General features: G+C 38.2%; 2 protein-coding genes across 3 annotated transcripts in view; one reads left to right on the top strand and one right to left on the bottom strand.

Moving 5' to 3' along the window:
- Positions 1–4,043: 4,043 nt before the first annotated feature.
- On the top strand, positions 4,044–14,339 carry tmtops2b (teleost multiple tissue opsin 2b). Its single transcript, XM_058391709.1, has 4 exons — positions 4,044–4,453; positions 8,213–8,538; positions 9,254–9,484; positions 13,673–14,339. Exons 1-4 carry the CDS (start codon positions 4,132–4,134, stop codon positions 13,874–13,876), a joined length of 1,083 nt encoding a protein of 360 aa, XP_058247692.1. The 5' UTR covers positions 4,044–4,131; the 3' UTR covers positions 13,877–14,339.
- The window catches only part of st6gal2a (ST6 beta-galactosamide alpha-2,6-sialyltranferase 2a), a 39,925-nt gene continuing 33,207 nt past the window's right edge, over positions 9,620–16,337 (bottom strand). For both annotated transcript variants that reach the window (XM_058391704.1, XM_058391705.1), the window contains one exon: positions 9,620–13,471. In XM_058391704.1, coding sequence (XP_058247687.1) covers positions 13,221–13,471 — 251 coding nt within the window. In that variant the 3' untranslated portion in view covers positions 9,620–13,220. The remainder of the gene's footprint in view (positions 13,472–16,337) is intronic.

Genomic DNA, 16,337 nt, shown 5'->3' with positions numbered 1-16,337 from the left:
CATCATCCTGCCGCGGTAGCGTCAATGTTTAGCCACGCTGGTCGAAAGACTGTGCATAAATTGCGAACTCTTTATAGCGAATTAATAAACACTTGTATACGACGTGTATCCCATTTCTTGGAGTTTAAAACTAAAGCTAAGAAGCGAATTCTTTACACAAGTGAGTGCGCATGCTGGTAGGAGAAAGCAATCGAGTACAGATTTCTTGACCATGAGAACAGAGCTTCATTCATGCAGTGTTAGACAGCACAGCAGTATTCTATTCACACATAGGCTACTTCATACAGTAATTTTCCATTTCACATACTTTTCCGTATACCAGCAGTTATGCTAGTAGGGAAATGAAACATAGAGTAAAGAAAAGCATATGCATTTAATTTTTCACATGGTGATTTGTGTGATTATTAAATGGTGAGTATTAAATAATCATACAGTTCTAACACATTTGAATGCAGATCACAGAGTTACAGTCAGAATGATCTGGAATAGTTTTCAGCATTACAAAACCCGAAAGCTAAAGCGCATTTTAAGTAGCTAACTAAATAGCCTCTGGACATACACTATATTGCCAAAAGTTTTGGGACACCCCTCCAAATCATTCAATTCAGGTGTTGTTTTTCAGGGGTTGGGCTTGGCCCCTTAGTTCCAGTGAAAGGAACTCCTGGCCTCAACCCGATAGAACACCTTTGGGATGAATTAGAGCAGAGACTGCAAGCCAGGCCAAAACTGGGACATCTGCCTTTACATGCACATGAATTTAATATGGAGTTGGCCCGCCCTTTGCAGCTATAACAGCTTCAGCTCTTCTGGGAAGGCTTTCCACAAGGTTTAGGAGTGTGTTTATGGGAATTTGTGATCATTCCTCTAGAAGCACATTTGTGAAGTCAGGCACTGATGTTGGATGAGAAGGACTGGCTCACAGTCTCCACTCTTGATTTAATATTCTGATTTGATATAAAGGACACATTTTTAAATTTATGAGATTAGAACATTTCTAGGAATTTTTCCACAAAATATTCAATCCAGTAACATTTTTTAAATTGTAGGATGGGAACATTTTTTTCTTTTTTTTGTATTTGTAGGGTAGGATGGTTGATTTAGGGAACACAATTCTTTCTGTTCCTACAGGAATCTGTATTTACCAAACCATCTGTTCAATTATGTATTCCATTTGTATGCTCATATATGGTATATAACAAGGCTATATTTTGCACTATATCATAAAGCTAACTTTTATATTGTTTTATATACTTAATTCCATATATAAGCTTACTTTTTCCACTGTACTGATTACCCCAAAAAATTAATGTGGCATTTTATTCACTAAATTTTCTTTAAAATACTAAGCAAATATATCTAACAACCCATTGAAATTTGATTACCATAATGATTTTCATTTCCTTCACACTTGTAATTACATGCACACACACTCACACTGACACACACACACACTTCAGCAAAAGGATTGCATCCAAATATTAAAAAGAATTATTCTGTTTAAAATTATTTCCAAAATTACCTCTGTGCCTGTGAAAATGGAGGGACTATGTAAAAACTGTAATTTGTAAATGCTGATGCAAATTTTTTTAAACCCATTCAATTAAAGCTGAAAGTCTACACTTCAATCACATTTTGATTGCTTCATTTCAGATTCAGTTTTCAGCAGCTATGGGCAAATCAGGCATTGTGGCTGCATTAAAGGGATCAGTGACATTGCAGGTTCCTTGGGAGACTGTAATTTAGCTCATGCCTTGGGGACTACCTGAAGCAAAGGAGAACACAGGGCAATGAGTTGAATCAATTGCACCAAATCACACGGGAGGAAGCACAGAAGCACTTACCACATGATGAAGAATCCAACCAAGGAAATGATCTGACTAAAAGCTGCTTAGGACACCCACTGCTCGAATCTTGGTTGAATTAAATGTATAGAAAGGCCAGAATCTCTGAAAAGTTTGGTTCCCAGTTCACCCTTATATACACTCATATAAGCCACCTAAAATTGCTGTAACATTTTTACAGAGATAGGAGCTCAGTTTTATTTATACAAATAAAAACTTAATCACACCAACAACTGAATGGAGGCACAAAATAACTGCTAATATGAGCTTATTTCATGTTGAAAGGACGAAAACAAATTGTGTTAATGTAACTCAATCCGGTTAAATGGCACTGAAGTATACATTTGAATTATGTAAATTAAGTGAGCTATATTTCAGTAAAAAAATTATCACTTAAATGTTAGTAGTAATATATTGGCCTTCCATGGAAACAGTCAAAACATGGAAATGGTACTGTGAATCCTTGGACTTCGTCTGAGTACCAGAAGTCTAAAGTTTGTATTTTTTTTTTTAGAAATTAAATTACAGACTTCAAAATAATGCATATTTATCAAGTGGCAGTTTAGTGATATTGTCAGGCACTATGTAGCGACAATGCTGTTTTGTTTTTCTATGTGTTCTTTATTCTGTATAGTTGTTGTCCTGTGTATTTATTGTCCTGTGTTCCACTATCTGCTCTTGATGTAGTCTTGTGTACTATTATGGGTTGCAGCCTATTTCTAGAGGAAAAAAAACATTTTGTTCCAATGTATATAAGCTATACAAATGAATGAAAATGAAAACCCACTTTACTACAATTGTTCCAGCAAAATGGTCCAATTATAATACTGTATTGGGTAAGTCCATTGTAAGACCACTCAATAAAAAAATCCCCACAAACATTCATAATTACATAGGGGGACAAAATCAATTTTCAATAAGCTCACCCAGTGTGTGTGAATTATATGGCATGTGTGCTCAAATTCATTACTTTGTGGTATAATTTTGAGGGTAGCATGGGAAATCTTTCATTTAAATGCTAGTCTCATGTGCATGATTTTCCAAGCAGGTGACATGCAATTGACAGGGCTGTTGCATAAAACATGCTGTAATGTGTGAAAAGTGGAAGTACTGAAATAGAAAAGACATGCACTCAAAGCAGATGTGTGCTCAAAAATGTCCAAGCTCATGAAGATGTTCACACTGTCATTTATGATGTAGAGTACATAAAAAAAAATATCAAGCTGTGCAGCAGTTCATCTTTTCAGAAAGGGGTGGGTGTTCATCTTTTCTATCATCATGAGACCCTCTTAAGCAGACATGGAGAAATGGACATGGAGAAGTGCTGTACTTTTGTTTGGATATCATGAAGTCACTGTTGCAAATTGTGCAATTTATTTATTCTAATGGATTACTGTCTGTGTTGAGTTTAGCATGTTTTCCCCATGCCCATGTGGGCCTTCTTACTGGTACTAAGGTTTCTTCCTACCTCCTAAACATGGCAACTCCAAAAAGTCAAAAGGAATGAGTGTGTGTGTCTGTGTGTGTGTGTGCATGTTGCCCTATGATGTGTATATTCCTCTCTTGTACTTTACTAGTTTGAACTTTACCAGCGCACAAGCTGCTCTGTTGTAGTTTCTAAAGACTGTGTTGAATGGATAATCTATAGGTGTCGTTTTCCAAAGAGTCGGCTCTTTGACTCGGCACGTTGAGAGCCGACTCGCCTACATGAGTTCTGTTCATTGGTATGAAAGGTAATCAAAACGTTTCCATGGAAACCTCTGTTCAATATCTTAGCCATTTACACGTGTGACTCCCGGCTCTGTGTATGAGACAGTGTGAAAGGGAGGATAAGAAGCATTCCTGCTTGTTGGGTTGTATGTAGAAGAGGAGATCAGTATCTAGAAATAGAAAGAGGAATCTTGTGCACAGAATCTATAACATGAATTCTTTGATGCTGACTGTATTTGACAATGCACATTTTAGTGCTTTGTTGTTTTTATAATTATTTAAATATATCTTATAAAATAAAAAAGATGCTATTTTGTTAAAATAGGGCAAGATATTATGAATCAATTTAAGCCAAAGAGAAAAGAATAATCGCAAACCAAAAAAAAAAAAAAAAGACAACGAGCCCAAGGAGTCGACTCTGAGCCGAATGATCTGATTCAGTGAGAACAGCCTTGGAATTCCCATCACTAATTGAGCACACTGGACTGGCTTCTTACAAGTTTCTCCTTCTATTGTGCTTTAGTAAAAGCCGACTCCTCCGTGTTCTCACATCTGGACTGAGTTCACATCCAGCTTCAGCATGACCAATAAGGACCTTCTCACTTTTCTGGACGTCAATTCTTCAGTGCCGAAGCTCTCCCCTGCGGGCTTCGTCGCGCTCTCAGTCTTTTTGGGTTTTATAATGACTTTCGGCTTTTTGAACAACTTCGTCGTCTTGGTGCTTTTCTGTAGATTTAAGAAGCTGAGGACGCCAGTGAACATGCTCCTGCTGAACATCAGTGTGAGTGACATGCTGGTGTGTTTATGCGGCACGACCCTGAGCTTTGCGTCCAGTGTGCGCGGCCGCTGGCTGCTGGGGAGGAGCGGCTGCATGTGGTACGGCTTCATCAACTCCTGCTTCGGTGAGCAACTGCCCTGCAATTAAGAAATGTCATTTACACCTTAAAAAATAGAAACACACACACACACATCATTAAAAGCTACTGCCAACTGTTTTTGTTTGTTTGTTTGTTTGTTTGTTTGCTTTCCATTTCAAATTTGTTTGGACTTGTTTGTAGGGTGGAATAATAAGTTGTGTTTTTTTTTATCTAACTTTACTGAAATCTGTTTGCACTTGGGTACGGTAGAATAAAATACCTTTAAAAAAAATAAGTAGTGGTTTTGTTTGTTTTCCATTAGAGGTTTATGCTTCATGGCTCATGGCTTTTGTACTTTTGTAATACTGAGAAATATTATAAAGAAGACCTGTTGCACATTCCATGTCTGAGACTTGTTGAATGCGTTCACCTGCCAAACGTCCCAAGCGCGTCGGTGGCGCGCGACGGAGGAACGTGCGTTAACGTGCGCAAGCATTTACACGGGTAAATGTAAATTTGTCCCAAAGTCTATATAATGTGAATCAGAGCAGTTGATCTCTAGTGGACTTTGACCATCATCATCGTCATCATCATCATCATCACCATCATCATCATCAGCAGTAGCAGCAGAAGCAGCAACATCTTACATTCATTTTATAGCAATGTTTAGATTTGCTCCATGCACTAAAAGGGAACTTAAAATGAAGGTAATCAGTGGCACACTTGTAATATCTGATGAGAACCTAAAACAGCAAAAACAAAACCTGGAGGTTTTCTAACACATGTCGCAGTTGATGAGCCATCCATCCACCTGCTTAACATTTACTTCAGCGCTTAATTATTTTCTTCATTCCCATATGTTTTTCCTAAAGTCTGATATGTTTTTTGGATCAGTAAAAGCATCTGCATGAATTATTAATAATATTTTTGCTGCCTTCTCACATATGTCTTAAAGTGAAGATTATTGCTGTTGCTTTATTTGACTTGATTGTCAGTGGACCTGGGGGATATTTTCTATTGTGTATTCTCTCAAATGTATACTGACACCTACAGTGACATTATGTTAGACCACTAATGCTTATATGCTTAAATTTATTTTTATTTTTAACCCATTAGGGCAAATGTTAATAAAAAAAAAATCCCTGTGCAGAACAATGAGATTACTGTAATTGTACCATTAGCTATAAATGTTAATTTGAACAATATTTTAGATCTTCAAGCCCTACACCAATTAATTTCTATACTGTAAATGGGCTTTAGGTTACCTGAAATTGTTAAACTGCTTAAAATAATAAGTGCTGAACTGCACACCAGATGATTCGTATATCTACTCTGTTTGGGAGTATGTGTGGATCCACATGATCAGTAAGACTAATTTTATCTAGATACTTCCTGTGAAGTTTGTCATGATACAACCCCTACTCCTTTGATTTCTAAACACACACACACACACACACACACACACACAATAAAACAGTGATCTCCTAAGCTCTTGCAGAGTGTTTGAACTCATATTCTACCAAAATGCCACAGCAATCCAATAATGTGCCATGATATGTGGCCTCAGTGCCCTACTGATGAGCATTCTGGTGTCATGTTATATAAGATGTGATAGCACTATAAAAAGGTCCGACTAACTGTTAAGATTAGCCAGTCTCCCGAAGACTGATGTTTGATTTGAAGCTATAGTTCATCACACTGCTGGACGGGGACGATGTAGATGTTCTCCAGTCAAACTAGCTGGACACCATACATATAGTATGATTGATTAATAGTATTGGATTACTATTACAGTTGTTTTTAATGACTGTTAGTAGACACAAAAAGTATCAATAAGAGCAAAACATTCGCTTAAGACAGACAGTTCTAGTTTTGTGATCATACATATAGATTAGCTGTCAATATAGAGTCAGTCAAAACATCAGCTTATCAGTCAACATCAGTCGGCATATTTATACTTACATCACATGCAGAAATGTGTAATATCTGTAAGACAGGAAAAAACAGATGGACATAATGCGAGTTACTTGCATCGACATGGCCGGGCTTGCCCCCTGCTAATGTGGCAGGGACACTGACATATAAAAGAAGTTACCAACAATGGCTGATGCAGCATCTAGATTTCTTCTGTGTATGGCTGTGCTACTCACCATGGGTTTAGGAGATTAGTGTGGCTGAGGTTTGTCAGACTCAAATGGCAAAAACCTCGATATGAAAGAATTCAAAGTGTGATACACACACACACACACACATATACAAAAGGGGGGGATACTAGTGATGACTCCTTGAGCTGCGAGCTGATCATGAGCTGATGATGTGTTTTACAAGTAATCAGATCATTTAAATGGCAGTTATAGTTTCCTTTCCTTAGCAAAATCTTGTGGAGTCTTGCATGATTACGTTCATCAATATGAAACCATTTGATATACATTGACCAGAAGAGGGCAGTGTTGCAGAATTTGCATTGGGAAGCCTGCTGTAGAGTAGTGCCCTCTGTAGTTATGTGCAGCTTGCTGCTGTATCTGGAGTTGCATTTCTTTTTTAAATAATACGGCACTAACAAGTGCCAGTGTGTGTGTTGTTTGAAGGAATTTTGCAACAACCAACAGATGTAAAACATGGTAAAATTTATTCAAATCAGACGGTAAGTACAAATATGCAGAAGTAAACTGTATTGGTTAAAGTCTGAGGGCCAGTGTCAGCTTGATCGTGCCCAAGAGTGAGATATATTAAATATATTAGCCCTTAGTTCTGTAGTGTCTTATTTAGCCATTTGTCTTTATTTTGCACCAAGGTTCTTGAGGAATGATGTTTCATTTCATTATGTACTGCATCAGCTATATATAGTCAAAATGACAATAAGTCAAGATTCTTGACTTCTTAACTTGACTTGAGGGAATATCATTTGTAAGAAGTCGAAGCTCATCTGAGGGCTTGTGGTAGCCCAACACCTTACTAAAACACTTTATGTTGGTATTTCCTTTAATGTGTCACCCATCTATTCTATATGGCCAAAAGTATGTGGATAACTAAGAATCACACCCATATGTGCTTATTGAACATCCCATTCCAAAGATTGAGATCCTGCACTGATGCTGGGTGAGGAGGTCTGGGATACAGTCAGTGTTCCAGTTCATTCCAATGCTGTTCAGTAGGGTTCAGGGCAACTCCAACTCCTCCTTCAACTCCAACCTAGTCAAACTTGTCGTCATAGATTTTGCTCTGTGCACTGGGGCATTATCAGGATGGAAAGGGTTTGGCTGGGCCCTTTAGTTTCAGTGAAGGGAAATCTAAAAACTACAGTATACATAGGCATTCTAGACAATGATGTGCTCTCAGCTTGGAGCAACAGTTTGGGGACGAAACACAAACGGGTGTCATGGTAATGCGTTCACATATTTTGGCCATATAATGTGTGAGAACAGATTATTTAGACACAAAAATAAATCTTTCTTTTGAGAAATAAAGCATACCTCATACATTTTTGATTCAAAAGAATATCTTTACAATTGAGGCAAACTGGAAATAGTGGTTTTATAGTAATTTCATAGATTACTTATATTCATGAAATCTGAAAACAGAGTCATAATTTAGCACAACAAACATCAAATATACTACCACTACTACTACTACTACTACTAATAATAATTACTGCTTATTATTTAGGTAATTGGCCTATCTGTAATGTTAAAGCCGTGCTCTCTTTTGTACTTCATCCGTCAGTTCAGCTTATATCATTGTATGTCTTTTAGATGTGAACCCTGAACTTACCTCTTTCACCTTATTTTCCCTTCTCGTTCTTAGGTATTGTGTCTCTAATATCCTTGGTGATTTTGTCTTATGAGCGCTACAGCACAATGACCGTGTATAACAACCGGGGACCAAACTACCGTAAGCACTTGCTGGCAGTTGGGGGCTCATGGCTGTACTCTTTGATTTGGACAGTGCCACCCCTACTGGGCTGGAGTAGTTATGGGTTAGAGGGAGCTGGCACCAGCTGTTCAGTGACATGGACTGATCACTCCTCTGAATCCCATGCCTACATTATCTGCCTGTTCATCTTCTGCTTGGGTCTGCCAGTGCTGGTGATGGTGTACAGCTATGGCAGGCTGCTATACGCTGTCAAACAGGTGAGATCTGGAGTCACACTGGCTGTGATTAAGTGTGATGGAGGGTTTAACAAAAGGCTGCATCTGCTAATATGAATGTTGAAATTTGGCAGCATTTAAACCATTCTGAACAATTCACACAGTTTTTATCATGAAGGTCATAATCATAAAAACAAATCTGGAGGTGTGTGTTGATGTGAAGTGTCTAGTGTTCCTGACACAAGTCCAATATTGGTACACATTCAAATACAACTAGTCCTTTCAAGTCTTAGGACTAAGCACATCTGATAAAAGATAAAACTTTTTTTTTTTAACGAAATTTAATTTTGTTATTGAATTTTTGAACCTTTACAGATCAGTGACAGAAAACAACTGCAAATAAATTGCATTTTGCTCAGTAGGTTTCTGTAGTAGTTGATGAACTGGTGTTGTAGCTATAGTTGGCAATTAATAAAGCAATCAGTTTTGATCGACTTCTATCTTTTTGTATTCTACCCATATTGCTGTAACATCTATTACATTACAGCCCAGACCTCTTCAAAACCCTGTCACAGCTATATAGAGAAGTCTTTTTTAAATAGAAATTAATCAAAACTTTAATAACCACACAAAAATTATGCAGCAAAAAAAAAACAAAAAAAACTAACTGCTTGTTATAACCAGCTAGAAATGCAAAATGCACTCCATTGTAGATCCATGAATAAATGTGGACTTTTTCCTTCTTTCTCGTGTTCAGTTAGGGAAGATTCGTAAGACAGCTCGAAGGAGAGATTACCACCTGCTGATTATGGTCATCACCACGGTGGTGTGTTATCTGCTGTGTTGGACACCGTACAGTGTTGTGGCCATAATGGCTACTTTTGGCCCACCGGGAATCATTACACCTGTTGCAAGCATAATTCCCTCTGTACTTGCCAAGAGCAGCACAGTCATCAACCCAGTTATATACATCTTCATGAACAAACAGGTAAGAAACTGTAATCATAAGACACCCTAGAAAACATTTCTAAATCCACATACCACTTACAGTGTAGATTAAATATAAACATTTCTTTATGTAAGAGGTGTGAGAATGTATGCAATGGAAAGCTACAAAGAGAAGTGAAGTGACCAGAAGGCTTTATTGGAGAATCCAACTTGTTAAGACGAAACAAGACTAGAAAGTTTTATTCACCATGTTATTTTTGAGGTCTGGACTGGGGGAAAAAACAACAACAAAAAAAAACATACAATTCAGAAATCCTGGATTTTCAGGAAGGACTTTTGCACAATTTACATGCACCCAAAAAACAGCAGTGTCAAGTGTCAGAACAATGGCGTACCACACTGTTTCCATAAAGAAAGTTAGGCAATAAATTAAAACAAAAAGTTCATATTGATATTGATATCCCTTGTAAAGTACTAGTAAAATACATATTATATAAGGCTATTGTGTTTTCCCTTTAGCAATATTATTTCTGTCACAAACTCAGCTGGCCCAAGTATAAGACTTTTTCTTTGACAATCTATCAATAATATAAAATACACCAATTGCTTATGCATGTTTATTTTCATGTTAGAAAATTATAAACATAAACACACAAATCCAATTAAAATAATCAAATTTGCATCAACAGATGAACAAAGAAATGGCATCAAAAGCATCCAATGGCTTTTGAAGGCTAACTGGCTTAACTATGTACACTCCTTAGATCAGGCTTCAAATGTACAACATCAGATCACATTTTAAAAGGCTGTGTGGTGGTAAGGTGAAGCGAGAGAGAGAGAGAGAGAGAGAGAGAGAGAGAGAGAGTCCAGAGAGTCCATAAATAGCTGAACACTTGTGTTGTTCTGGCAAGATTAGCCTTCACATTGGATTTGAAGTGGAAACAACGAACAAGTCATTATTATTTTAAGGATACCGCACCCAACAGACAGCTGTCAAATTAATGCAGCGTTCGCACCTACAGCTGTCATCGGACTCAGTGTAGCTAATCACCACTGAGCATGCTGTTTCACTTTCTGACGACTGAGTAACAAACAGAATGAAAGTGACTATGTTAGGATCTCAGCATTCATGTAGAAAATCCAGCTATTTATTCATTTCAAACAATTTATATAAAGTCATAACTTTAGAATTGTAACCTTTTTTTTTTTTTACTATAACATACAGACCCCTGAAACTAGGGATGTGTACAAAAATACACACTTCACCCAGCAGTCTTTAAAGCAGATGCTGAGTATTTTTGCGTCCATGTTTTCACTGCAAATTCAGTGTCCTGGCTAAAAAAACAACAACAAAAAAACGGTTTCTGTTAAATCATTTATGGACATGACAGATAAAGAGAGAGAGCTAGCAAGAAAGAAATCTAGCACGAATTCACAGCACCACAGTTCCAGTCCATAATACAGAGTCACAGCACCAAAGTTACAGCCCCAAACACACCAGAGGCCCTTACAACCTGATCACTGAACAATGAACACTTATTTGGCACAAGTATTGCCAATACCCAAAAACAGTGCATGGATCATCTCACCAAATGAAATGTCCCAATACGACTTCCTCTATTCCTGATACCTAAAACAACTTGGAGTTGAAGTAAGCAAGTAAGTTAGATAGCTTAATTATTGTTACATTTACAAATAAATACCTTTACCACAATGAGCTTACAAGCCCTGCTCATTAGCATGCGGAGTCCACTCTGTAGTGTGAAATGATAAAGCTAGGACTTTATCGTGAAAAGAAAGAGTAGTCAATCACATCAAAAAAAAAAAAAGAAGAAAAAAAAAGAAAACAGATTTCCACAGATTAGAACATGAATGTAAACTGAGCTTTTCTAGATTTGGAACAGATTTGTGTACATGTGTAATGGACTGCAAATATTTCGGGAAGCACAGATTCAAGTGGCAAATTTTCAAACAAATAAAAAAAGTCAACTCTGAGCGTGTTGCTCTGAATGCACAGACAATACAGGGAGCAGCGTGTGACTCTTCTTTTCTCTAGCTGATGGTGCTGTGATTAAAGGCTTACTAGACATTCAGTAAGTGTTCAGTAGTGTGCTCCTGTATATATTCCCTGCAGTAAGACAGAGAAAAAAAAAAAAACCCTTCTATGGGCTCTACTGCAGTTTCCTCTAATCTCATCACCACTAATATACCTCTCTCTAACAGGGAAGCACAGGATGGTGTGTGACAGAGATATATGCGATTCATCTTTAGAGATGGAGTAGGGAAAGAGCAAAAACACAGTTCACAGAGTTTAGACTAACATTACCTTTAAAAAAAAATACAATAAAAAAAAAAACTCACACTATGACAGGATGAGCCTAATTACAGAATGAAGGATTTGCTGTAGGATTACAGATGAAATCATCCTGACAAGAAGGAAAACTCATCACCCTATTAATCAATATCAGTTTACATTGCCCCAACATGGGGCGACTAGGTAGGTAGTTATCACAATTGAATATTACGCTACCAGCAGAGGTTCCTAAATGAAATATTTAACCAACAGATGGATAGAGAGGGTGCGCTTCAGAGTCTGTCACAGACCTGAGAGCAAACAGCAGTTCCCAGTTTTGCCACCACAATTTACAGATATACAGAACTTCAGCTCTCCTCCTTTAGTCCATACAAAGCATAGCATTCGTTTCCTTTACAGATTAATGGCATGTAAAGAACAAATGTGTACACGTCATAACCAGATAACACCTTGTACTGGTAGAAAAACTATTTACATCAATAAAACACAATGAGAAGGTAAAAATCAGTTCAAATGAAAAGTTTCAAAATACAATGCAAGGAAATTTTGATTTCATTCGCTTTTGACTACTCCGTAAGGAGTCTGTGAAGACCTGTGACCTCCTGGACAAAATACAGAAAACAACCAGACTGTGCTGGTTTAAACACTACACAATTAATACAACCACTGCTCACTGGTTATATTGCCAAAGGGCTAAAAAAGAAAAAAAGAAAAACACAGTCAGATGATCGTGGTTTTGGATCCTTTGAAAAGGGAATGGATCATCAAACCCTCAACACATTAAGGGGCGTCAGACGTTTCTGAACCAAGATGGTCCCCATAGAATACAGAAGGTTTTGTTTGGAAGTTTTATTCTCTCAGCTGTATGATATGGAATGGTATTCGGTGCTTCCACCTGTATTTCGACAATCATTTCATGGCAAATGAACATTCAAGAGAGAAAAGTGATGTCATTTACAATATAGACACTATATGGCACAGACCAGGCAGTACTCTCAGACATGCACCACATTTTTCGTTTGTGAACAGCTGAGAAAACTGTAATACAACAGAAACCAAATATTACTCAGGTATCATCACTGGTAAAGTAGTGTGTTTCATTACAGCAATAAAAAATGGTTTATTTTTCTACTAAGAGCATTAATTTATATTTTACATGGGTGTGTGTGTGTCTATAATGGTGACATTATCTGTTAATGACTAGTCTTCAATTCCATCACAGGCACACAAACACTTTCAGTCTCGTCACATGATGGCTAGCTATGGCAAAATCACCAGATACCTAAAAACAGCTTTTCTATAACAAACCTATTGCTACCCAATGACCTCTACATCACACAAGGCTCAGAGAACGCAACTAAAAACTGCCCGTGGGAGCAGAGTCTGTCTCTGTGGACTGCCTGCAGGTAACACCTCATACCTGCTTCCCAATTATTGCAACCTTTCCTCTGGGGATAAAAGTTCAAGGGTCACAGTGGATGGTCCTAAAGCCAGGGAGTGTGACCTTGCCTTTTAACTGGAGGTCGCGTTTAGGTCGACTAGATTTGACACGGTGGACGAGTATCTTCTCGTAGAGCAGAGGGTGATAGGCTCCTAGTGTGCAAGCAGCATCGTAGTAGCGCTCATGGTAATGGCACAAGTCAGTTTGTCTTAGAGATGGAATGTACTCGTAGACGTCAACCTCGTCACATAACCGCATCATCAGCAAGATGCCTGTAATGCAATAAAATTACAAACAAATTGTCAAAAGCCTACAAACACACACAAGGATGCACTCTATCAGTCTCAAGGTCTCTAAGCACCATTGTCCTTGTACCATTTCATTTATCTCTAATGATTTGCTTCCTTTCTTTCTTCTCCCCTTGTTTCCTGTCATCATTTACACCATCATCTCTCTCTTCCCTTCCTCTCTAGTTCTACAGATGTTTCCTGATGCTATTAGGATATAAAGAAAGGTCAGCACTGACAGAAGGTCAGTATTTAACCACCAAGAACACCGTGATCCAGCTGGGAAGCATCGTGCACAGAGATCCAGAGTCCTGTACAGCACATGAGCCTGCCTTAATGCAGGAACACAGATGTAGCATCATCGTTACGGAGCCCAGCAGCACAACCTAACTCCTATGGTGATGCATACCACAGTCTCTGCTCAGTCTCTGTGACTCCGTCAAGAACTTTCTGGATTTGTGGTGTCTTTTTTTGTCGTATTCTTTATTTTGTGTGTTGACAGTGGTGTTCCAGACACTACTTTTCTACTTTATTAGACAACGTCTCATTTTTCTCAACTTCTGTTGCCTAGCGACTTTTTCAACTCTATGGTAGTCAGTTAAGAATCGTTCCCTTGTGATAACAGACAGAAATAGACACTAATTTTCTATATAATAAGAGGCACAGTTTATTTATGTGCATGGTTTATGTGCCAGCAGGTGGACTGATGTCTCTAAATTGCAGCTAGGTGTGAAAGTTTGTGTGTATGGTGTCCTGCAATGGAGGACAGAGCATATTCTCCTTACACCCAGTGCTCCTAATATAAGCCCTGTATCCACCAGGACCTTGATCAGGATAAAGCTGAAGATGATTAAATGAGTGGTGCATTTGTCCAGTTTTCTAGTGCTGTTTGAATGTGTGTAGCTAAAAAAACAAATTGTGTTTGATCTAAATTAGCTGTTATTACTGTAATTACTGAACAGTCAGTAATAAAACACCTGCTCTGCAAATAAAATTGCCTGTAAACTGATTATAATTGCCCTTATTCATCTTGTTGCTTTCTTTAGTAAAACACAACAAAATGACTACTGGAGGTAATTAACCATCACCTCATGACCCCTAATAGCTACAGCACTTCAATTAATCCACATGCAGCCATTGCTACAGATCAGTTATATAGTCTATTCACTGCAGGAAATAAAGCGACATACAGAAAATGTTCAAAACAAGGCAGGTTGGGTTTATGGATTCATGATGTTGGTGCTAAATTCTACCATTTGTATGCCTCCGCAGAAATCGTGATTTATCAGACCAGGCTACCTTTTTCCAGTCTTAAATTGTCCAGTTTTGGTGAACCTGTGTACACTGCAGCCCAAGCTTTCTGTTTTAGGCTGACAGATGTGCTCTTCTGCTGTTGTAGCCCATCATGCTGTGTATTATGAGATGCTTGTTTGCTCACCACAATTGTACAGAGTGCTTATTTGAGTAACCAGCCTGGCCATTCTTTGCTAACCTCTCTCATGAACAAAGCATTTCTGTCCACAGATCTGATCTTTACTGGATGTTTATTATTTATTGTTAAAGTCCCATGAGCCTCCTGGCCATGGCAATGACAGCACAGGCTCCTGCTTCTGGACCGCCAGTTAAAGAGTTAACTCTCAGTGCTGGTCCCAAGCCCGGATTAAATGGGAGGGTTGCATCAGAAAGGGCATCCGGCGTAAAACCTGTGCCAAACTGAAACATACAGACCAAATGATCCGCTGTAGCAAACCCAGAACCAGGAGCAGCCAAAAGAACAACAACATTGTTAAAATCCCAGGAGATCTGTAGTTATAAAAATGCTAAATCAGCCTGCCTGGTACCAACAATTATTCCACAGTCAAAATCACTGAGATCACCTTTCTGGTTGATGTGAACATTACCTGCAGCTGCTGGCTGTATCTGCATGATTTTATGCATTGCACTGCTAAGCAATGCCACATTGGCTGATTACATAACTGGATGAATAAGTAGATGAACATGCGTTCGTAATAAAGTGCTCAGCAAATCATGTCACTCTGTTGAGCTCAGAAACATATTAAGGTCTGTAAATTCACAGAAAACAACTGTGGTAGATGGCAGAAGAATTCCTTCCCTGGTGAAGAAAAGCCCCTTCAAGTCAACAATCAAATTCTTTTAATATAATTAATTATATTAATATACAAAAACTCCATTAATCTTTGGTAGGAATTGTGATACTATAACAATAATGTTGTCAATGTGCAAATTATTCTGGACCTAACTATATATACAGTATTTGAATCCCTATAATCTAAGTGCATTAAATCTCTTAGCTGATTATTGTCATGAGTGAATTTACCACTCACTAACTACACCACATTCTATTCTAGACTCAATACTCCAGAACAGAGGTGTTCAATCTTATCCACAGGGGCTGCTGTGGCTGCTGGCTTTCAATACAGCCAAATTGGAGGCACTCTTGACAGTTGATAGAAGACTAAGGTGAACTGATTAAACATGTGAAGTCAGATGTGTCTTTTGTTTGGCTGGAATGAAAGCCTGCATCCACACCAGGCCTTTGTGGATAAGACAGCTGAATATGTGTGTATACGCAGCTGAATCACTAGCTGTATACAAACGAAGACTAAAAACCTCTTCACCAAGTACTAATTTGTACCAATACACTGCTGTTCCTTTCTGCCAGCGTAGAAATTGATTTATCAAAGATTTTTTTAAATCAGTATAAACAAATTAATTATTTCATTTTTGCAAGTCGGCCCTGCGATGGACTGGTGACCTGTCCAGGATGTACCCCTGCCTTTCGCCCTATGTGCACTGGGATAGGCTCCAGCAAACCCCCGTGACCCTAATT

The sequence above is a fragment of the Hemibagrus wyckioides genome, linkage group LG06, assembly GCF_019097595.1.
Source record: "Hemibagrus wyckioides isolate EC202008001 linkage group LG06, SWU_Hwy_1.0, whole genome shotgun sequence".
In the NCBI taxonomy this organism is placed as follows: domain Eukaryota; kingdom Metazoa; phylum Chordata; class Actinopteri; order Siluriformes; family Bagridae; genus Hemibagrus; species Hemibagrus wyckioides.
The sequence above is the reverse complement of the archived record's forward strand: the minus strand, read 5'-3'. Positions and strand labels throughout refer to the sequence as shown.